This window comes from Sminthopsis crassicaudata, chromosome 2 (assembly GCF_048593235.1).
Source record: "Sminthopsis crassicaudata isolate SCR6 chromosome 2, ASM4859323v1, whole genome shotgun sequence".
NCBI lineage: Eukaryota > Metazoa > Chordata > Mammalia > Dasyuromorphia > Dasyuridae > Sminthopsis > Sminthopsis crassicaudata.
This window is the reverse complement of record NC_133618.1, coordinates 226924981-226949827: the sequence shown is the minus strand read 5'-3', so window position 1 is coordinate 226949827 and position 24847 is coordinate 226924981. Positions and strand designations below refer to the sequence as shown.

General features: G+C 37.0%; 1 protein-coding gene across 1 annotated transcript in view; it reads left to right on the top strand.

Annotated features, from left to right (window-relative positions):
- Positions 1–24335, top strand: part of CHRNA2 (cholinergic receptor nicotinic alpha 2 subunit) — a 29868-nt gene extending 5533 nt beyond the window's left edge. Inside the window, exons 3-8 of the mRNA XM_074288377.1 lie at positions 8292–8401; positions 11204–11355; positions 12114–12158; positions 17928–18037; positions 21742–22750; positions 24068–24335. Coding sequence (XP_074144478.1) covers positions 8292–8401; positions 11204–11355; positions 12114–12158; positions 17928–18037; positions 21742–22750; positions 24068–24193 — 1552 coding nt within the window. The 3' untranslated portion in view covers positions 24194–24335. The remainder of the gene's footprint in view (positions 1–8291; positions 8402–11203; positions 11356–12113; positions 12159–17927; positions 18038–21741; positions 22751–24067) is intronic.
- Positions 24336–24847: the final 512 nt, after the last annotated feature.

The following is a 24847-nucleotide window of genomic DNA, read 5'->3' as shown; positions in this document are numbered from 1 at the left end:
GGTGTAGTCTGAGAAGATACAGACAGAAAAGGAATGAAAGAGATAGGAGAGACAGAAAGGGATTTCACAAAATCTATTTTTCATATTAATTCTCTGAATCATGTTGCTTATTTGCTTGAATCCAAGTGTAGGACTTTGGATTTCCTTACTCCAAATGTAATTGTGGAAGGATAAGAAATCTAGATGGACATGATCAAAAATGCAGATTAGTTATAGACAAGCCCTTAATTAAATTAGAAGGAATAAAGGCGAAATGAAGGAAGGGAATAAACATATTTAACAACTACTAAATGCCAGGAACTTACAAATTTTCTCATTTGATCTTCAAACAACCCTGCAAAGTATATGCTTTTATTATACCAATATTACAGTTGGGAAAACTGAGGTGCATAGAGTTTTCATGACTTGCCAGAGTATATAGCTAGTAAGTGTCAGAAATTGAATTTGAACTAGAGTCTCCCTGACTCTAGGCCCAGCAATCTCTCCTTCAACACTTAGGTGCCTCTTGTCTTTGATAACTAGATGAAGACAAAGAAGACACACAAGAAACATCTTTTGACTGGCTGAAAGAATCAGACTGGTCTCTAGGTCAATGTATATAACACAGCAATTCAATTTGAAATCATGCAGATAAGTCTAGTAATGGTCAAATCCAACAGGGAAGATGGCTGAGTAGGAATTATCCTTTCAGGGATTGAGGTGGGGGAAGCTTACAGGAAAGGGAGGAAAAAGGAGAAATAACTTCACCCGCCCCTTCCTGCCTCACTATTGACTAGGTGATCCCCTTGTGTATTTCCAAAGATGATACCTATGAGCAGCAGTGACTGGCATCAGGGTCTACATTGGGAACTAAAATCATTGAAGAAAACTAGTTTTGGGGCTCTCATCTTGGAATCCAGTAGAGAACTAGACTTAAGGAGAACTTCTATGAGAATTTTATTAAGGGAGAAAAGGACTTTTAATATCCCCAAATTGTTTACTCTTTGAAAATTGAACCTATTTTCCAGGGAATCTTGTATGGAAAGGAAGGATGTATCCAATTTGAATAGGATATTTATTTTTTTTATTTTAACTTTTTAATTTTATATTTTAATTTAACTTTTTCAATGAACAAAAATCTATTCTTTCTACCTCCCACCTCCCTCCTCTCCCAACAACAAAATCTTCATAACTAATATGTATAGTCCAGTCAAACAAATTTAGGGGAAAAGTTCCATAAACACCATTCTAGCTATACTTGCTTAGTAAAATAACCTTTTAAAAAACTAATTAATTTTGGCTGATTATCATCAGGTGGCATATCAGTCGGGAGCTCCTGAGGAATATTATTAAAAATCCCAATTTCTCAAGGTGACCTTTATATCTCTGAGGGAAGTAGTGGTCATTGCCTTTTGAAGATTTGAGCTGTTAATGCTTTTGGGAATTGGGTCAGTGATCCAAGAAGAGGGCACCCAAGTAATCTCTGTTCTCTAAGTTTGGTATTCTTTCCACCACACCCCATGTTTTCAGTCTTTTGGAGAAAGCTCATGCTTCAGTTAAAGTCAGATCCTCAGAGACCTCTTACTCTGCCTATGAGTTTCCTCATACCTAGGTTGAAAGAAATGACATGGATTCCTAAGGAAACTTGAGAGCTCCATGGAAATCTTTAGAACTATCTTAAATGCTTGGATGAAATATTACCTCCCAGTAAGGCGAAGAATTAAATGATTAGAAAGGAGAATTTAGGGAGGACCTTGCCAAGTATATCCCTTCCTGTGACCTGTTGTTTACCCAGTTCTGTTTCTCAACAGTTTTGTTTTGCTTCTTCCTCTGAAAAAGGCATCTCAATTACCAATAGAGTTTCTCTGCCATATCCTTATTTGCTTCTGAAATAGAACTTGGCATGTTATATCAGGATCTCAATCAGACTTCCCAAGAAGGGGCAAATTAATAGCTGACATTTGTGTAAGATTTAAGGCTTGCAAAGCACTTAGTAGTCAAAAATTTAGAGCTGGAAAAGGCCTTAGAGGTCATCAGATCCCACTTCTCCATGTGGATTAGCTTCTCCATGGCACTGCCCAATGGTCCTGATATCTTTTTTTCAGTCTATAGCTAACAATTGTCAGTTGGATGAATAGCTCCACAAATAGCTCTCAGGTGGGAATGGAGAGAGAGTTTTCTAGTGATAATGCAACTTACTTTGATCAAGTCCTTTCTAAGAAGATTAGAAGTCAGGTTGATGAACAGAGGTTATGACCATATTCACATTCAGGTGTGTCCTCAACCATCAAAACAGACCACAATGCAATTAAAATTACATTTAATAAAAAAGCCAGGGGAAAATAGACCAATAAAATAATTGGAAACTAAATTAATCTTATACTAAAGAATGATTGGGTCAAACAGCAAATCATAGACATAATTAATAACTTCACCCAAGAAAATGACAATAATAAGACATCATACCAAAATGTGTGGGATACAGCCAAAGCAGTAATAAGGGGAAGTTTTATATCTCTTCAGGCCTACTTGCATAAAATAGAGAAAGAGAGGGTCAACCAATTGGACTCACAAGTAAAATTGCTAGAAAAGGAACAAATTAAAAACCCCCAGACAAACACAAAACTTGAAATTCTAAAAATAAAAGGTGAGATTAATAAAATTGAAAGTAAAAAAAAAAAACTATTGAATTAATTAATAAAACTAAGAGTTGGTTCTATGAAAAAACCAACAAAATAGACAAACCCTTAGTAAACCTGATTAAAAAAAGGAAAAAGAAAAAGCAAATTGTTAGTCTTGAAAATGAAAAGGGAGAACTCACCACTAATGAAGAGGAAATTAGAACAATAGTTAGAAGCTACTTTGCTCAACTTTATGCCAATCAATTTGATAACTTAAATGAAATGGAAGAGTACCTTCAAAAATATAGCTTGCCCAGATTAACAAAGGAAGAAGTAAGCAGTCTAAATAGTCCTATCTCAGAAAAAGAAATAGAACAAGCTATTTACCAACTGCCTAAGAAAAAATCTCCAGAACCAAATGGATTTACATGTGAATTCTACCAAACATTTAAAGAACAACTAACTCCAATGCTATATAAACTATGTGAAAAATTAGGGATTGAAGAAGTCCTACCAAATTCCTTTTATGACACAAACATGGTACTTATACCTAAACCAGGTAGATCAAAAACTGAGAAAGAAAACTATAGACCAATCTCCTTAATGAACTTTGATGCTAAAATCTTAAATAAGATATTAGCAAAAAGACTTCAGAAAATCATCCCCAGGATAATACACTATGACCAAGTGGGATTTATACCAGGAATGCAGGGCTGGTTTAATATTAGGAAAACTATTAGTATAATTGACCATATTAATAATCAAATTAATAAAAACCATATGATCATCTCAATAGATGCAGAAAAGGCATTTGATAAAATCCAACACCCATTCCTACTAAAAACGCTTGAGAGCATAGGAATAAATGGATTATTCCTTAAAATAATAAGGAGTATATATTTAAAACTGTCAGTAAATTTCATATGTAATGGCGATAAACTGAAACCTTTCCCTGTAAGAGCAGGAGTGAAACAAGGTTACCCACTATCACCATTACTATTCAATACAGTACTAGAAACACTAGCCTCAGCAATAAGAGCCCAGAAAGAGATTCAAGGAATTAGAGTAGGAAATGAGGAAATCAAACTATCACTCTTTGCAGATGACATGATGGTATACTTAGAGAACCCCAAAGACTCTGCCAAAAAGCTATTAGAAATAATTCAGAACTTTAGCAAAGTTGCAGGATACAAAATAAATCCACATAAATCCTCAGCATTTTTATACATTACCAACACAATCCAACAGCAAGAGATACAAAGAGAAATTCCATTCAAAATAACTGTCAATAGTATAAAATATTTGGGAATATATCTACCAAAGGAAAGCCAGGAATTATATGAGCAAAATTATGAAACACTTGCCACAAAAATAGTCAGATTTAAATAATTGGAAAGACATTGAGTGCTCTTGGATAGGCCGAGCGAATATAATTAAGATGACAAGACTCCCTAAACTAATCTATTTATTTAGTGCTATACCAATCAGACTCCCAAGAAACTATTTTAATGACCTAGGAAAAATAACAACAGAATTCATATGGAACAACAAAAGGTTGAGAATTTCAAGGGAAGTAATGAAAAAAAAAAATTAAATGAAGGTGGTCTAGCTGTACCTGATCTAGAACTATATTATAAAGCAACAGTCACCAAAACCATTTGGTATTGGCTAAGAAATAGACCAGTTGATCAGTGGAATAGGTTAGGTTCACAGGGCAAGATAGTAAATAAAAATAGCAATCTAGTGTTTGACAAACTCAAAGATCCCAACTTTTGGGATAAGAATTCATTATTTGACAAAAACTGCTGGGAAAACTGGAAATTAGTATGGCAAAAACTAGGCATGGACCCACATTTAACACCACATACTAAAATAAGATCAAAATGGGTCCAAGATTTAAGCATAAAGAACGAAATCATAAATAAATTAGAGGAACATAGGATAGTTTACCTCTCAGACTTGTGGAGGAAGAAGGAATTTGTGTCTAAAGGAGAACTAGAGATCATTATTGATCACAAAATAGAAAATTTTGATTACACCAAATTAAAAAGGTTTTGCACAAACAAAACTAATGCAAACAAGATTAGAAGGGAAGTAACAAATTGGGAAAACATTTTTACAGTTAAAGGTTCTGATAAAGGCCTCATCTCCAAAATATACAGAGAATTGACTTTAATTTATAAGAAATCAAGCCATTCTCCAATTGATAAATGGTCAAAGGATATGAACAGACAATTTTCAGATGATGAAATTGAAACTATTTCCACTCATATGAAAGTGTGTTCCAAATCACTATTGATCAGAGAAATGCAAATTAAGACAACTCTGAGATATCATTACACACCTGTCAGATTGGCTAAGATGACAGGGACAAATAATGATGAATGTTGGAGGGGCTGTGGGAAAACTGGGACACTGATGCATTGTTGGTGGAGTTGTGAAAGAATCCAAGCATTCTGGAGAGCAATCTGGAATTATGTCCAAAAAGTTATCAAAATGTGCATACCCTTTGACCCAGAAGTGCCACTACTAGGATTATATCCCAAGGAAATACTAAAGAAGGGAAAGGGACCTGTATGTGCCAAAATGTTTGTGGCAGCCCTTTTCATAGTGGCTAGAAACTGGAAAATGAATGGATGCCCATCAATTGGAGAATGGTTGGGTAAATTATGGTATATGAATGTTATGGAATATTATTGTTCTGCAAGAAATGACAAACAGGATGAATACAGAGAGGCTTAGAGAGACTTACATCAACTGATGCTGAGTGAAACGAGCAGAACTAGGAGATCATTTTACACTTCAACAATGATACTGTATGAGGATGTATTCTGATGGAAGTGGATATCTTCAATATAGAGAAGAGCTAATCCAATTCCAATTGATCAATGATGGACAAAATCAGCTACACCCAGAAAAGGAACACTGGGAAATGAGTGTAAACTGTGAGCATTTTTTTTTCTTCCCATATTATTTTTACCTTCCAAATACAATTCTTCCTTTGCAATAACAACAACAAAATTCGGTTCTGCACATATACATTGTACCCAGGATATACTATAAGATATTTAATATGTATTGGAATGCCTGCCATCTAGGAAAGGGGGTGGAGGGAAGGAGGGGAAAAAATCAGAACAGAAGGGAGTACAAGGGATAATGTTGTAAAAAAAATTACCTATGCATATGTACTGTCAAAAAATGTTATAATTATAAAATTAATTTAAAAAAAGAAAATAAAAGTCCATAGTTAAAAAAAAAAGAAAGAATGAAAGAGATGGTATCAGAAAATCTTGGGGGCACTTGCATGAACTGATGCAAGGTGAAATGAGTAGAATCAGAAAAAAACAATTTATAGTACACAATGACTGCAATATTATAAAAGAAACCAACTTTAAAGACTTAAGGATTCTGAATTATGCAATGACTAGTCATAACTCCAGAAGACTGATGATGAAGCTGCTTCCCACTTCCTTACAGAAAGAAGTTGAACTATAGGTGCAGTGTGAGCCAGATGTATTTAGAAAAGATTATGGGCAAATTTGTTTTCGCTACTATTTCTACTTGTTACAAGGAAAGGTTTCCATGTTTTCAGGGAAGAGCTGTGAAGGAGTACTAGGGAAGATATTGATAGACCAAAAAAAATCCATATATTAATTGTTATGCTAGTTCTATTTTATTGTTCTGACTCAGTTTCCCTAAATTGTCCTGCCTCAGTTACCCTGAATTGTTCTGCCTCAGTTTATAATTGTTCTGCTCAACCACCCTTCCCTCCTCATCATGATGATCCAGATAAGGAGAAAGACCTTCTATTTTAGGTACCATCAGAATGTTGGGTGCCTTTCCTCACTCTAATCCCAATTATCAGATGTGCCCCATGCCTCCTCTCACCCTGTTAGAACCGGATTGTTAGTCTCAGATATAGGGGGCAGATCGAGGCAGGGGCAGAGTCAGGATGCTGAGAGAGGGACTCTGCCCCTGCCTCGATCTGCCCCCTATATCTGAGTCATATGTATATATGTCATTGAGAACTCTCATCGTTTGCTGGATTCTTGGAGATCTTAGTCTCATTCAGCCCGGGGACCAAACCATGGATCCATTTAGTCTCAGTAAATCTCTCCCTTTCAAATAAAATATTAAAAAATCTCTAATATCTATCTTGCCTCAGTTTCTCCGGCATTACATAATGAAGCATTTAAAATGCATAATAAAGAACAAAAGGCAGTTCAGAAGGGGACAGAGGAAAGCTGGGTTTAACTTGATATACTCTTTACTTCTGTTTATATGTATGTGTACGTAAATATATGTATGTATATATATATATATGTGTGTGTGTGAGTATATATGTACATATACATATATAAAATTTCCAGATACATGTAAAATAATTTTCTTTACTTTTTTTTTCTGCTGAGGCAATTGGGGTTAAGTGATTTGTCTAGGATCACACAGCTACAAAGTATTATTAAGTATCTGAGGCCAAATTTGAAAGTAGGTCCTCCTGACTTCAGGGCTGGTGGTTTATCCACTGCACCACCTAGCTGCTCCTACATTTGTTTTCAGACTTTGAGTTCTAGATTTTCTCCCTTCATCCCTTCCCAACTCCCCTTGAGAAGGTACATGTGAAGTGATGAAAAAAAATTTCTATATAAGTCATGTTGCAAAAGGAAATATATCTCCCCTCAAAAAAAAAAACCCTTAAGAAAAGTAAGGTTGTATTTTTAAAAGTATGTTTCAATCAGTACTCAAATCCATTTAATTCTTTCTCTGAGTATGGATAGCATTTTTCATCATAAGTCCTCAGAACAGTCTTCAATCACTGTATCACTGAGAATAGCAAATTCATTCACAACTAGTCATCTCACAACATTACTATTATTTATACTCAGTACATTCATTTTGTATAAATTCATAGAGGACTTTCCAGATTTTTCTAGAGCATCTTGCTCATTCTTTTCTATAGAAAAGTAATATTCCATCATAACCACATATCACAGTTTTTCAGCCACTCCCCTATTAATGGGCATCCCCTCAATTTCCAATTCTTTGCCCCGAGAAAAAAGCAGTTAAAAATACATTTGTACATACAGGTTTTTTTAACATACTCTTTAAAACAAACAAGCTATATATAATAGATTCACAGTTCACATAGTGTTTTTATTATTCTTTTATATAGAAGTGTTCATGCTGTCAACTTTTTAATTTAAAAAAAAGGAAATTTGGACAAAAATCAGCATGAGATTTTAAAATACCAAGTTTGAGGAGTTTGTATTTTATTCAAGATGCATTAGAGACCTGCAGAAGCTTTTTGCTTAGGGGAAATGACATAATCAGAACTATAAAAATATCAATTTTGTCACTATTTGGAGAATGGGCTGGAGTAGGCAAGACTTGAGGCAGTATGACCAATTACAAAGAGATGATAAAGGTCTGAACAAAGGCAGTGAATAGAGACTAGACAGCAGGTGATACAGTCAAGAGATGTTAGCTAAAATGTGGCTTCTGGATTTTTCAGGAAGATCTTTTTGCCCTTCTGGAAAACTGAGTCACCCCTAGCCTGACCCTTGGGATCGCTGCAGAGGCAGCCTTGCTCTGGAGAGTTTCTCAAAGACTACCCAGGAAAGTTAGACTCAAGCATAGGCCATCAGCAAAGACCTAGCCATCCAACAATTCATGTATTTTCTGATCTTCCAGAGAAACCAGCTCTCTGACCTTCCAAAGTATGGATCACCTCACCTTTAGACTCCCATCCATCATGAAACTTGTGTTCTGGTGTGTCCTTTTGACTTCCCATTGCTTGGCAGGTAAGAGGTCTTAATGAGCTTACATTTCAGAGACATGTATTCTATAATATAAAGTAAGCTGGCTTCAGGGTCAGGAAGACCTGAATTAAAATTCCACTTACAACATAAATTACCTCTGTGCGCTGGACAAACCAGGGCCTTCACCTTTCGCTGCTTCTAGAAAACTCTGAGAATATAATATAGAGAATGGCTATATACATTCTTTGATAGAGGAGTTTTCTCACTGAAAACTTATATGGAACACTGAAATTCAGGAGTATGTGAAATCATTAATATGAACAAACCAAATATACAGAATTGTGTTTGTTTGTTTTCCCACCCTTCTCCCTGATCTTGTGAAGTAGGTAGGGGACAAGAATTATAATCCACATTTTACATTTGAGCAAACTAAGTCTCATTGAAGTTGGATGATTTACCTGTGATCACCCTTCCAATAAGTATCTGAAGAAGGATTTGAAAATTAACTTCATTCTTCTCACTATTCTAGTATAACTGCCTTTACTTAACAAAATACTGAGATTTCCAGAAGCACAGTGTGGAATAGCTAAGAGCCACCCCTAAATACAGGATAGCTGAGGTCCAAGTCCTGTCTGTGAGTCAGACTGATAAAGACATACTGGTGAAGTCACTTAACCCTTCAGTGGTCCAGACAATCCTTGGAGATTTAAATTTACAGTATCTATATCTCTTCATTGGTAGAGGTGCTATGCCTTGAATAAAATTATTATGGCCAACCCCAGCTCCTTGCCATTAAGCCTGAGATAATTAACACCTTGAAGCTCTGGCCACTTTACATTTAATTGTATCATAAAACCCCAGGTGGCTTATCTCAAATTCTTGTTGGGATAATCTCCCCTCTATTTGAGTATTGTCCCTTGCCCTACTGTCTCCTAACCTCAATCTTCTTATCTTGTCTGCTCACCCAGTATTCTCGCCCCTCTTACCCTTATCCTGTCAGGACTAAGTTATGATACTTTCCTGGAACTATGGCTTTTCTGCTCACTCAGTATTCTCTCCCCCTGCTTTTGTTTCCCCTTCAGCTAGAGCCCTATAAAAGTCTTCTGCATTCGTTGCTGGCTGCTGAATGTTTTGAGATAAGAGTCCCATGTAGCCAGTTAGTCCCAGCTAGTCTAAATTCTCCATAATTAAAATATTAAAAACCAATATCTGTCTTGACTCAGTTTCTCCAGCATTACAGAGGGAATTTCTTTTCTAGGAGGGATGAAATCACAGGTGTAGACAAAATGTGTGTGTGTGTGTGTGTGTATACTCACAGAGAATCAAATATTTTTTCTCTAGAGCTACCTACAAAGATTTAGTTAACATATTTATCAGTGTCAGATTTGGTCTGTAGCTAACTAGTAACCATCTGGAGGCTGACAACATATTGACCCAAACAATGAAGAATACCTAGAGCTCTACAGAGTGTAAAGCATTTATCTTTGTTAAGGATCAATCAGTCAACAGCAACAATCTTTGCAATGAGTACCTATTCTCTTTGTGCCTGGAAGAAAGTACCCTTTAGCCCAGTGCCTGGTGTATTTCTTGTTGCTATTTTTCAGCTTTCAGTCGTGCCCAATTCTCTGTGACTCCATTTGGGGTTTTCTTGGCAAAGTTACTGGAGTGGATTGCCATTTCCTTCTTTAGCTCATTTTACAGATGAGGAAACTAGGGTAAAGACCAAAGCAAAAACCAAAATCACACAGCTAGTGTGTGTCTGAATAAGATTTGAACTCAGGTCTTTTGGCTCTGGGCCTAGTGCTCTATCCATTTGGCAGCCTAGCTGCCCTACCTAGCATACAGTAGGTGCTTAATAAATGTTTATTAACTGACAATTAGTCTTTCTGAGCCACTTTTTCACATCTACAAAAGAGGCTGATGATTTCCATGCTATTTACTTCTCAAAGTTGTTGAGAAACATAAACTTTGTTGAACTATAATGTAGCTATTCCCTTATCATTTACTCTTGAGAAGTTTAATATATTCAAAATAATGATGATCCCAAACTTAGATATTTAGGGTTTGAAAAAGTCAGTCATTTTTAATATTTTGATAGACCTATCTATGCCTAAGGGAGATAGTTTTGACTGCTTCATGGAGAATGTATTCATGAGGGGAGAAGATGAAAGCAAGGATACCAATAGGAGATTGATGCAAATAGTCCAGGGGAGAAATGAGAAGGAAAAAAAAAAGATCTGAGATGGGGTCATGGTCACATGAGAGGAGACTATATACAAGAGATATGGAGGACATAGAACCAACAAGATTTGGCAACCAATTAAATGTGGGGATGGAGGTAGTACTAAAGGACAGAGAGGATAGTGTATAAGACAACTTCAAAAGAATGGATTTGCTTGAATAAAAGAATGGCAATGCCTTCAACATCTACAGGGAGGGAAAGCAAGATTTTTAGGGGAAGAAATTAAATTTCATTTGATCATTTGAGTGTATGGTGCTTATAAGTCATCTAGGAAGGGATATCCAATAGATAAATAATGATGTAGAATTGAAATTGAGGAAAAAAATGAAAATCTAAAACTAAAAGTAGCCTGGGTCTAGGTAATACTTACACCCATGGGAATATATGATATTATTAAGTTAGTGAAGAAAAGAAGATCCTGGGGGAGCTCTAAGGTATACCCACACTAAGGAGGGAGGAGAAAGTGGGTGCTAAACTAGAGAGATGGTGGAGAAGAAAGGAAAACCCTCAAGATCTAGGATTTCCTTTGTAAAATTAAGGAGTTGAACTATTAAAGTTTCTTCCCGCTCTAAGCCTATGCTTTCCTCTTCCTTCCCTTATAGCTCCAGGAAAGCATAGCTACCATGCTCCTGCTGAAGACCGCCTCTTCAAAAACCTCTTTAAGGGTTACAATCGCTGGTCCCGCCCAGTTCGGAACACTTCTGATGTGGTGATCATCCGCTTTGGGCTCTCCATTGCCCAGCTCATTGATGTGGTGAGTCTCCTATCACAACACAGGACTCTCTTGCCCAGCCTTACCAGACTGGCCTTCTACTTTGAACCTAAATGAATTCTCTGCTCTCATCCATATAGTTCTTCCTCTTCCATTCTGGCTTTTTTCTTTTCTTTTTAGTTCTTCCCATACTCATTCAACCTAGACCCTTATCCCTACTCCAATTCTACCCACTGGCAACTAACTTTACAACTCAGTGTCAGTAGCTTGGATTCCTTCCCCCTAAAAATGTAACAGACTGTTGAGAAATCATCTCTTTTCCTTCTTTTTTTTATTGCTATTTCTACAGATGTTGTACTTTTTTATTACATTTGTTAATTGTGTTAAATTGTTTTTCTATTTTTTTAATTCTTTATTATAAAGTGGAAGGGGAAGAAGGTAATGGATAAACTATGGCATATAGGTGATATAAAAACATATAAATAATTTTTTAAAAGATATAACACATGGAAACATACTTTAGGAAGGCAAAGAAGGCAGACGATCATATGAATGAGGAAGAAACTTAAAAATAAATGGCATAGAAGTCATGATACTTCATGGCAACCACTCCTGTTGGATGTACTCATTAATAGAATAGAAAACATTGCCATTGTGTTCACAGGAGATATGAAGAATTAGCAGTATTGATCAGGTTGAAGGTGAGGGAATCTGTTATTAGCAATTATACCCCTTTTCTTAGTTTGGTTCAATCACCTCACACTGAATAAGCTCTCTTGTTTCTTCTCACCTAAAACTAGGACGAGAAGAATCAGATGATGACGACCAATGTGTGGCTGAAACAGGTGAGAATCTGTCCTTTGCAGAGGTCAGTTTATCCTGCTAGGGAATAAACCCAAAAGAAAGAGCCAAGAATCCCCAAACAAAGCTTTTGGAGTTCTCAAGAATCTCATGGACAGTCATCATGCAGGCCTATTCTTCATTTTTCAATTCAGTTCAAAAGTATTTATTAAGCATCTGTTATGTACTAAAATACTGTATTAGTTCTGCTGATACAAGACCAAAACTCCATTTTAATTAGTTCCCTCGTCTGTGACTTCTAGATAAGGAAGGAAATGTCTTCCAGAGAAGGAAGAAGACATCCCAACCTTCCTGGGCTGGCCATTCCCTTTCATTCCCTCCCTTCACCCTCTCTAGCTTCCTATCATCCCACAAATTGCTTTGTTTTTGTCTGCCCTAGAGCTCCCCTTTCCAGATACACACTGCTGCCTGATATCCTGGAATGACTTTGCCTCTTAGAGATAAGCTACATGAACTCATCTCTCAAAATCAACAACCTCCCACCCTGCCATACCCTCCCCATTGCCATGATTCAGAACCCCTAGATATTATTATTCCAGTCCTATTCTCTTTTCCACTTTAACTGCTCCCTTATTACTATTACCTTCAACCCAGCCTCTCCCTGTCTAATATCCTATTCTAAAGTTTCCCATCCTTTCCACGGTGGTCTCTGGAATGCCTGCTCCATGGGTAACAAACTTATTTTCATCTTTTCCTTTCTAATTCCTGCTATTTCTTGTACTCACTAAGACCTCACTTTCTCCTGAAAGCAGTTCTCCTGACCATCCTTTTCAGTACTGGTTGGAATAGACCTTGTTCCTTATTGCCACTTCCAGCCTCAACCCAACTGTGTCACTCACTCTCTCCTTCTCTGAAGTTCATGCAAATCTACATTTATCACCCAATTAAGATTCTTATAGCCTTTGTCTACTAACTTCCAGGATGCTCTCCTTCAGGAATCCAGGACATGGATCACAGTCTCTCTCCTTCACAATTCTTCCCTTCATACTAGGGGATTATTTGACATATGGGTGATATTCTGACCTTCTTGCTGCTCAATATATTCATTTTCTAAGATGCATTGGTCATACCCATAATCTTGCCATTCATCATTCACAAGTGTTTCATGTTTATGAATTCTGAAATTCCTGTATCTTCTCATAATCTGTTGTCATTCTATTGTTTTCTCTCCCTCAAAATTCCAAACTCTTCTTTATCCTTACTGCATCTTCTAATACCTTGATCTTTTAGTTCTTTCCCAATGCATTGGCTATACTATCCTTCCTACCTCATCTTGACCCTTGGATGAACCAGTTCTTCTCTACAATGTTCTCTTCTCTTGAATTCCTCCTCTCTATTATTTCCCAGATATGTGTTGCATATTAAGCCTCAAATTTGAGATTTACTTCTATCATCTGCTTCCTCTAATCCTATTCATGTACTACTGAATGAAGCTGGAGAAAATCACAAAACCATGCTGACAGGGCTCACCGCAAATTTGTATATGATCCCAACTGAGATCTCATTGAGACAAGGCAATGTAATCATACTTCCCTAATCAACTTGCTAATCACAACAGCAGTTCTAAAATTTTTCATTTCTTCTCAAACCTTTCATGGATCCTCCTATTATAGTTCAACCCATCCTCTCAGCTGAGAATCGGTTCTCAAATTTTATTTTATTTTATTTTTTTTTATTTTTTATTTTTTTTATTCATTTTTCCAAATTATCCCCTCCCTCCCTCCCTCCACTCCCTCCCCCCGATGGCAGGTAATACCATACATTTTACATGTGTTACAATATAACCTAGATACAATATATGTGTGTAAATACCATTTTCTTGTTGCACATTAATTATTAGCTTCCGAAGGTATAAGTAACCTGGATAGACAGACAGTAGTGCTAACAATTTACATTCACTTCCCAGTGTTCCTTCTCTGGGTGTAGTTATTTCTGTCCATCATTGATCAACTGGAAGTGAGTTGGATCTTCTTTATGTTGAAGATATCCACTTCCATCAGAATACATCCTCATACAGTATTGTTTTTGAAGTGTATAGTGATCTTCTGGTTCTGCTCATTTCACTCAGCAACAGTTGATTTAAGTCTCTCCAAGCCTCTCTGTATTCCTCCTGCTGGTCATTTCTTACAGAGCAATAATATTCCATCGGTTCTCAAATTTTAGTGAAAAAATTTAGTACATTCTCTGAAAATCCCCTCTTCTTCATCTCATATTATTCAGATACTTTCTGATACCATTTGCTACCATCTCCTTCTTGACTCCTTGAAGATATGGTGCTTATACTTACCAAAGCAAATCCTTCTACATGTGCAAGTGTAGATTTCTCCTCTTTAAACCCTTCTTGCTAATCTTCGATCTCTGTCACTAGGTCCTTCTCCATTTTCTAGAAACATAATAGTGTTTCTAGAAAATGTCTTCCTCATTTTCAAAAATCCATGCTATTTATTATCTATCTGTCCTCCCTTTGGGAGATAAATTTCTTTAGTAGTTTGTCTACAAGTGATGTAGATTTTTAGCAGCTCTCTGTAGTCTGGCAACAAACCTCATCATTCCACTAGAAATGGTTCTCTTTAATCTTCTAGTTGTTTTTTCTAATTGCATACCTATTTCATTGATCTGCTCCTTCTTTTTTTGTTGAAGAAAAAGTTTAAAGATAGAAATTAATTGATTGTTATAGTGCCTTTAAAGAAAATGACATTTTTACTTGATCTCTTTATTGAAGTTTATTTTTTATTTTTAATTTGTCTGAAACCATAATTGCTATTCTTGCTTTTCTGAATTCACTTGAAGCACAATAGATTTGTTTTAGTCCCTTATGCTAACTGTGAATTATTTTCTATTCTAAGAGTCTTTCTGGTAATTAAAAAATTGCTTTCTGCTGTATAGTCTATTCTGCTTTTCCCCCATCTACTTTTATGGGTGTGCCCTATTCATATTTAAAATTATGATGCTAATTGGGTATTTTCTTCCAAAATATTTTTATACATTCTTTGAAACCTAATTCTGTTTTACTACATATCTTCTTTTTCCCACTCCCAGTCCTTGATCATAGGCTCTTGCCATTTGTTTCTTTCCTTTTATGGTATACTTCATGCTTTACTTTTCAAAGACAGAATTTATTTTTTGATTAATTCTTGGCCAAAACTACCCTTCCTCTCAGCCTTCCTTCTGTCTCTCTGGCCCTGCCTGATTTCCTATTAACCTTAATGCAGTTTTATATCAAACTCTTTGTGACTGTATGTGTATTCAGCCCTCTTTTATCCAATTCAGATGAACATGAAATTTTGCTATAATTCACTCTCCCAACCCTTTCTTCCTTGAATTTAGACTTAATTACATAAGATAGTAAGTCCATCCCTTTCTTCCCTGTTTCTTTCCTACTATATTTTCCTTTCTTTCTTTTTTATGTTTTTTATTTTAAGAACACCAAAATATAAACAAAACTTCTCCCATGAACTCTGCCTTGCTTATTCTCCTTCTATGATTCTTGAAGATAATAAGGTTTGGGGAGAAACTTTCCCCCTATTAGAAGATAAATATTGTACCATCATATATGCCTTCCAGTTGCTTAAATACAATTATCTTTTTACTTGTCTTTTAATTCCTGTCTTTGCCTCCCAAAATACCTATTCAACTCTGGCATCATCTATTCTCCCCTTTCCCCCACAATAGTATGTTCTGTTTTCCAGGTAAATTATTTAAAAGAAATTAAAATCTTTATATTTTGCCTTCTGAAATGTTACATTTCAAATACTACTTTTCATTATAATAATAGCTAAAAGATCTTATGTTTTCCTGACCAAGTTCCTTAGTACTTGAACTCTTTCTTTATGAATACCTATATTATTTCTACTTTGACCTGGAAACTATGGATTTTGACCAAGATTTTTCTGGAAGTTTTCATCTAAAGAGTTTCCCTCCCCAGAAGGTGACTAGTGTATTCTATTTTCACGTTGTCCTCTGAGGTGTTTTAACTTACAAATTCTTGAAAAATGGCATCTAGAGTATATTTTTCAGTGAAGATTTTTAAGTCATCTGATGATTTTTAGATCAGTTCCTATGGGTCCATTTTCCGAATCATCTGTTTTTGGTAAGAGATACTTTATGTTTTCTGGTATTTTTTCAGCCTACTATTTCTTGTTATCTCGTGGAGTCACTGATTTCTATGCAACACAATCTAATATTCAAGGAACCTTTTATTTGGGCAAGTCTTTGAATTTTCAATACTAAACTATCTATTAATCCTTCCAATTCTTCTCTCTGGAGCTTTCTTTTCCTTTCTCTTGTTTCCTCTAAAGTGCTCATTTCATTTATATCATTATTCTAGGAATGTATGTATGTAGGGATTAAAATTATCCCACCTACAATAAAAGAGTCTGAGGCAGAAGTCTGAGGTAATAGCACTTTATTAAAGGGTCCATAGTCCCCTCTAATTAAGTGGACCTCAGATATTCCTTATGATCTGAGATGCCACCTCCTTCCAGGGCCCTATTTTTGTAGGGTTATATGTCCAATCATTCTGGAATAGGTATACCAAATATAGAATAATTCTGTTGCTTGACATGTGATACAAAAGCTAAAGGAAGCTGTCTGTCCGCAGTGACAAGTTGGGTGAAGCAAGGAATATCTCCATATAAGATGGATAGTCTTCTATTACCTTGGGCAGGAGGAAATGGTAAAACGCTGTCATAGTCCTTGACCTAAGTGATCATAAGATGATCCTCTGCTCCTATTGATCAAGTGACTGGTCCAGAGATACAAAAACATTTTGGGGAACTTTCCATGTAATTGTGGCTCCTGCCATGCTGGGTTTGATTACCATAACAAGGCAAATTAGCTTTCAGTTAATTTCCTATATAGTTAAGGTGTGAACTTAGAATTTGCAACTCATAGCTCTGGGGCCTTATATACAGAACTTTGTTATAATTCTATTAAATTAACTAATATTGATTGGAATATAATTGGGGTCCAAATGAATTATTTCTCTATGTAAAATCAATAATTTTCTTTGAGATTTTATTTGTGAATAAGGTGGTATTCTTTTCTTTTCCTGAACTTGTGCTTTGATCATCACTGACTTCAAAACCTTTATTATCTGTATTTTCTTCTTTTCACTTATTTCTTCAATCTTAGTTCATTAATTGGGACTTTGTTTTGGGGCCAGGAAGAAATAGTGAGGCTTGCTTTGATATTGATATATTATTTGGGATATGGTTTATGGATGCTGTGTCTTTCAAGGACCTCAATGCATGGCATTAGGAAGTCTACATAACAGATAGGAAATGGGACTGCACAGAGTAGAATACTTGGGGTGGCCTGCATCAGAGTGGGCTGATCCATTGAGAGCCATGATAATGACATTTTGATCATCAGAGTCTGAGCAATGTGGCCTCTCTCATCTCCATGCTAGAAAACTGCTATACACCATATTCCTTGAATAGACTGTTCTATTCTGTCTTGGAGGCCTTCTTTAGGAAGTTTTTTTTTAATGTTTCTTTATGCACACTTGGGCAGACAAAATGCATTTCACTGTAATTTCTCTTTGGATTTTTTTTCTTCTCTTTGGATTTCTTGCATTTCTCTGTCTAGTACTCCTTTTACTTCTCCATGTGGAAATAGTTGTGAGAAAGCTGGTCTTCTTCCACCTACTCAGATGTTTTTCAGAGTGTACCACAGTACGTGGCACATAGTAAGAGTTTAGTAAATATTTGTTGAATTAAATTGAATTGCACTTTCCTTTCCTTCTTGCTTAGGAGTGGAATGATTACAAGCTGCGCTGGAACCCAATGGATTATGGCAACATCACATCGATCCGGGTCCCTTCAGAGATGATCTGGATTCCTGACATTGTTCTCTACAACAAGTAGGCAGCCCTTCCTTTTAAGCCAAAATCTGGATTTTTTGTTCAGGTTTTGCCCTGAATTTGAGAGGGGTTAGTGCATGCAACAGCTGCAATTAGAGCTGCTGCTATTTATGGTTTATCTCCCCAGCTATATTGCCTTGGTGGCAGGAAGAGTGTCTTTTTCATCTTTGCATCTCCCTTAAGTGCATAACAGCAGGCTAGTATATAGTAGGTGTCCAGGAAATACTTGTTGTTGTTGGTGATGATGATGATGATGATGATGATGATGATCTTAGCCATCAGATAAAGAAAATGAGGGACCAGTCCAATCACTTGTGAGTTATTTTATTCTTTGTAGCTCTGTAGTCCCTCTGGGCTTTTCTCTATTCCTATTCCCAGAATCAGAGCAAGAGGGAGAAGGAAGAAGACACATCTATGGCGGCAGATCTGACTTCCTTAGAGCCCTAAAGGAACCTTAGGGTCACCTATGAGATCTACATCTTGTTCATTGTACTTTGACTTTAAATGTGACCTGTTTAAGTGAGGTTGGGGGAGAAGCAAAGGTAACAGGAGGAAAAGGAGCAAAACTTTACATATAAAATCCTTCAGACAGATAATTTTGGAAGAGTCCTCTTTTTTTCCAATGCTAGACTAAATTTATTGTATTTTAGTGTTAGAGGTGGAAAATATCCTAGACTCCAGCCTCCTTCTCCTACTCCTCTAAATCCCAAAGATGTGGTAGAGCAGCTAGGTAGTGCAGTGGATGGAGCTCAGGGCTGGCAGTCAGGAGAATCTGAGTTCAAATTTTATCTCAGACACTAGTTGCATGACCCAATTCTTCTATTTAACCTATTTCTTCATCTGTAAAATTAACTGGAGAAGAAAATGGCAAACCACTCCAGTATCTTTGCCAAGAAAACCCCAAATGGGACAAAGAGCTGAACATGACTGAATTCAGGAACTCTGGCATTCAGTTGCGGAGCTGAATTCTAATTTAGTTCTTCTGACACTAAAGCCAACAATCATTCCATTACACAGTCTCTATTACTGTATGAAGTCTCAAATCCTTAATCTGGCATTTTAGACTTATGTGCCCAAATTTCCAGTATTAGTCCAAAGGAAACTATACTTTCCCCCCTTCCCTTGTTTATAATTATATTAACAATAGCTGATATTATATTAGGCTTTAATGTTTTTCAAAGAACTTCATAAACAGTATTTCATCTAATCTCAATAGCCCTTGGAGATAGTTGACATTATTGTCCTTATTTTACAGATGGGAAAACTGAGACTGAGAGAGATGAAGGTTATTTATTCAGAATGACACAACTAAGAGTCTGAAGCAAGATTTGAACCAGGTCTTCCAAGACCAGTGTCCTAAACACTAAGTCTTCTATGTTTGTTTCATATATATTTCTTGGACCCTCATAGTCACAGAATCATTTCTCTATTGATCAAATTGTTGGAGCTCTCTACTATAACAGTCCCTGGGCAGTGCTTGATGTGTTTCTAGTCTTTCCTTAAAGCCTTTCCACATAAGAAGATCCTTCTATAGTTCTGACTTTGTTGACATAACCTTAGAGATGTCCAAGCTACAATGGGGCATTGAAAGGAAAGAAATATATTACAATTTCTTTTTACAGTCAGATACTTAGCAAAGTTAGCAAAAAATCTGGTTTGTACTGCCATCTAGTGATATGTATGTATATTTAATTGTTCATCTTTAAGCTCATTTCCATGACTTCTGGAAGGGTCGTATAAAGGGGGGGAATCTCTCCCAGGCACTCTTGAATCTATTAACTTTGGAAGAGTGGGCACCCTGATGTATGTTATCTCGGACACATTACTTATGTCCTTGGACAAGTGACTTCCCTGCTCTGAGCCTCAGTTTCTTTTCTAGTAAAACAGAAACATTCGATGGAACAATCATTAAGCTTCTTTTCAGCTCTTGCTCTGTCTTTCCCGCTTCCTAACATTCCTATTACTGTGGAGATCTCCAACATCTTTCTAGTCCTCCAGACTGGTAACATATGAGTGTTCCTTGACTCCTCACTCTTTCACACCACTAGTGCTCATCTACTATGGCACCAAATCCTATTGTTTTTACCTTCCTACCATCTCATATATTCCTCTTCCTGGGACATTGTCACCACCCTGGTACAATCACTCATCATCTCACAGCGAGACCATTTCAGTAGCCTGCTGGTAGCTCGGTCAGTTTTAAGTCTCTTATCTTCCATTCAGCCATTAAGTGATTTTTCCTAAATTACATATCTTGCCCTTCACCCATTTGATAAAATATAATGGTCTCCTATTACTTACAGGATCAAATATAAAATCCTTTCACCTTTTTAGTCTTCTTACATCTTCTTGTTGAAATGTTTTATTGTGTTCAATTCTTCACAAGCCCATTTTGGAGTTTTTATTGGTAAAGTTACTGGAGTGATTTGTCATTTCTTTCTCTAGCTCATTTTACAGATGAGGAAACTGGAGTAAATAGAGGTAAGTCACTTGTCCAGGGTCACACAACTAGTAAGTATCTGAAGCTCGATTTGAACTCAGCTCTTTCTGACTCCCAGCCCAATGCTATCCTCTGAGCCACCTAGCTGCTCCTACATTTCACTCTCCTTCATATATTCTTAGACTAAGACACATTGACGTCTACATAAAGACAACCCCATTTTTACTTGCCCCCCCATGCCAGGAATTCTCTCTGTTCACATCTCTTCTTCCTGGCTTTCCTGGCTTCCTTCTACTTTCTGCAATAATAGTATCTTCTCTCTGATGATTGTTTCTGATTAATCCTGTACAAATTTTGTTAGTACAGAGTTGTTTGCAACTGTCTCCCCTATTAGATATGAGCTCCTTGAGGTCAGGGACTGTTTTGTTTTTGGTTTTTTGCCTTTCTTTGTATCTCTAACACTTGACACAGTGCTTGACACTTAGTTGTTTAATAAATGCTCTTCTGACTTGACTTGATTCTATAAAGTGGATAATTAGAGCTTTTGTTAAGAGTTGAGTTTGGCATTTTCTCCCAATATAAAATGGTTCCCAGATTCCTCCAAGGAGAAAAATCCTTCTCTAGGATCTGACCCAGAGCACCTCTACCTTTTTCCCAGACACGTCCTTTCAAAATCTTGGAGTCATCCTTTTCTCTTCCCTTATCTTACCTGCTACATTCAGTCTATCACCAAGGTTTATTGGTTCCGTATTCTGTTTCTTGAATTTCTTCCTCACTTTCTATTCCTGTTGCCTCAGAACCTCAAATTAGCTATTATGCTACCTCCCAACTACTCTGCTTGCTCCTTAAATTATTTCTCTCCCTTCTAATGTCCTCCTACACATCCTTGCAGATTAATTTAGAAACATGATTTGATTCATGTTACTCCATTAATGACTCCTAACAAATAAAGTTTAAGTTCCCCTAAACTCTCTGCAATTTATCCCTAACCTGTCTCTCCAACCTGACTTCATGATGTTCCCCTAAATACCCTGACTCCATATGTCAGCCAATCTAGACCACTTTCTAGTTTCAAAACATGTGTTGTGGTTGAAGGAACTTCTGGAGAAGAAGTACCCTCTCAACAACCTACATAGGTAGAACTTAAGTGACCTGCACAGCTTCACAGAACCCATAGGTTTTAGAAGAAGGACTTGAAACTAGGTCCTCTTCAGCTATTCCAAAACAAGACTGGTTTTCTAATCCTCACTCCTTTTTTTTCCAGTGCTGATGGGGAATTTGCAGTGACTCACATGACTAAGGCTCACCTGTTCTTCACAGGCACAGTGAAGTGGGCACCCCCAGCAATCTATAAGAGCTCCTGTAGCATTGATGTGACTTTCTTCCCCTTTGACCAGCAGAATTGCAAGATGAAGTTTGGCTCCTGGACCTATGACAAGGCCAAGATTGACCTTGAACAGATGGAACAGATGGTAGACCTGAAGGACTACTGGGAGAGTGGGGAGTGGGCCATCATCAATGCCGTGGGCACCTACAACACTAAGAAGTATGATTGCTGTGTCGAGATCTACCCTGACATCACCTATTTCTTCATTATCCGGAGGTTGCCTCTCTTCTATACCATTAATCTCATCATCCCTTGTCTCCTCATCTCCTGCCTCACGGTCCTGGTATTCTACCTGCCATCAGACTGCGGTGAGAAGATCACCCTCTGCATCTCAGTCCTACTGTCTCTCACTGTCTTCTTGCTTCTCATCACTGAAATCATTCCCTCCACTTCCCTGGTCATTCCACTCATTGGTGAATACCTTCTCTTCACCATGATCTTTGTCACACTCTCTATCGTCATAACAGTCTTTGTCCTCAATGTCCACCACCGCTCTCCAGGAACTCACATCATGCCCCACTGGGTGAGGGTTGCTTTTCTGGGCTCTATACCCCGATGGCTTTGGATGAATCGGCCCCCTCCTGTTTTGGAGCCCCATCAGCACCCTGGCCAAAAGCTCAGTACCAGTCATTGGTTGGAGACCAATGTAGATGAGGATGAGAAAGAGGGTGAAGAGGAGGAAGAAAGCTGGGAATTTTCGACCCATTCATCACCAGTAATAGATACTCTCTCTTGTCACTGTGGCCATCCCCATCGCCCCCCATGTTTCAAGGCAGGGACTCAGTTATCAGAGACTGGATTTCTTCTGCCCCAAAGCATCCAAAAAGCCCTGGAAGGTGTGCACTATATTGCTGATCACCTGAGGACTGAAGATGCTGATTTTTCGGTGAGTTGGGAATAGGAGAAAAGCAAGGTGCCACCAGGTCAGATTTCATAGTTTTTTAGACCTAAAACTAAAAGGGATCTTGGAGGCCAACTTAGAAGCATTTATTTTATAGATGAACAAATGAAGCCCCGAGAAATGTAAATGATTTGTGCAAGATCCTACAGATAAGTGGCAGAAACTGGACTAAAACTCAAATCCCCATGACTCCAAATTTAGCAATCCAAACTCAGAACTCTTCTCATTGCACCATGTTGCCTTCAAAGACACTATCAGTCAAGGGTATTGGTATTATCGTTCTCAGTCTTCTCCTTTGGGGTCCACTTCTGCACTCAATCACACACAACCCTGCATTACGAACTATTTTATGTCCTATTTCTTCAATTATGTTGTAAGTTTCCAAAAGATAGGGTCCATACGTTTTCTCATATACTTACTGGCATCAAATGTAGTGTCACACATTATCAGGTACTAGACAAATATATGTGGAATGATTGAAACAATCAGTAGTTTCATCATAGAGCTATCTAAACACAGATTAAAAAAACAACAAAACAGAATAGTCCAATGGCAATAAAACCATTTTGTATAGGTGTGATATATTTCTACTATTTATGAGAATGAAGAAGGCTCAGTTTGCTGCTATTGAAAGCTTGATTCCATATTCTAGATCATAGCTAGATTTTCTTCACTTTGACATCTGCACCCAAGAGAGAATGTTCATGATTCTAGATGATACTGAAATATCCTTGGAGAAAGCTGTACCTTATCTCATCCAAAACTTAAAATCACAAATGTAGAATTTTGAAGTTGGAAGGGATTGTAAAGCCTTTAGGACAGGGGTTCTTAACCTGGGAGCTTGGGAACTTATTCAGAATGTTTTAGCGATTGTATTTCAATATAATTGGTTTCTTCTATAATGTGTATTTTATGCTTTTTCTGAGAAGGGTCCATTGCCTTCACCAAACTATCAAAGGTTTGCAGGACACTAAAGCAGTTAAGAACTTCTTATGTAGGAAGCAGTAGGGGTGGAATATAATGAGATGTTTGTGGAAAAAAATAAGGAATTGATTATAGAGATTATTAAACTGTTTAGATCTTGATATAGTTACTCAAGGTTCTTTGAAATAAAAACTGGCCACTGGCCTTTGAACCCTTCTTTCACTAGTTGTTATCCTTTCCAAGACCCCAATATGATAGACACTCACCTAGGCTATGACCAAGATGAACCTTTTATTCTTATTGTCATTTGAGGAAATATTCACGTGCTACCTTTATCTAGTTCTGCCCTTTTCAAGATGCATTGTTTTTCTGCCATAGGTGAAGGAAGACTGGAAGTATGTTGCCATGGTGATTGACCGGATATTCCTTTGGATGTTTATTATTGTCTGCTTCCTTGGGACCATCGGCCTCTTTCTTCCTCCACTTGTAGCTGGCATGATCTAAAAGCACAAGTCCTGATCCAAGAGTGACATTTATGATGGCCGGTAGCTTCTCTGGATATCTAAAACTATATTTGCATTTTTATTAAGACACTGGGGGAAACAGGAGGTACTGATTCAGCCAATCATTTGAGAGTTGGTATAATGAGGACATTAATTATTTCATTGTGGAGTTATTAAACCAAACCATTCTAGGACTTATCTGCCATGAATCTGTTGATTTATATAGTGATCAAATATTGAGTAATTATTGCAAACAAAGCATTATTCTAGGTATCAATGGGAACATTAAAAAAAATGTAGTCTCTGCTCTCCAGGAATTTACACTCTGGTGGAGGAGAGACAATATACAAGAAATAATTAAGATACAATAGAAGAAGTTGATTAGAATTGAGAATGAGATCAACTTCAAGTTCTATGGCAATGAAAAGGGTGGGAGACTGTAAATATAAGCTGGAAGAGAAGACAAAGGTTTGAAAAAGAGATGTTTTGGGCAAGTAGAAGAAGGGAATTCTAGGACTATTGGTGTGAGGGAAACTAGAAATGAACTGAGATTCATTGTAGAAACAAGCATGGACTATAGGAGGATAGATTTAGACTTACCTTGCACATCTTCATATTATACATGAGGAAACTGAGTCCTACAGAGGTTGTGACC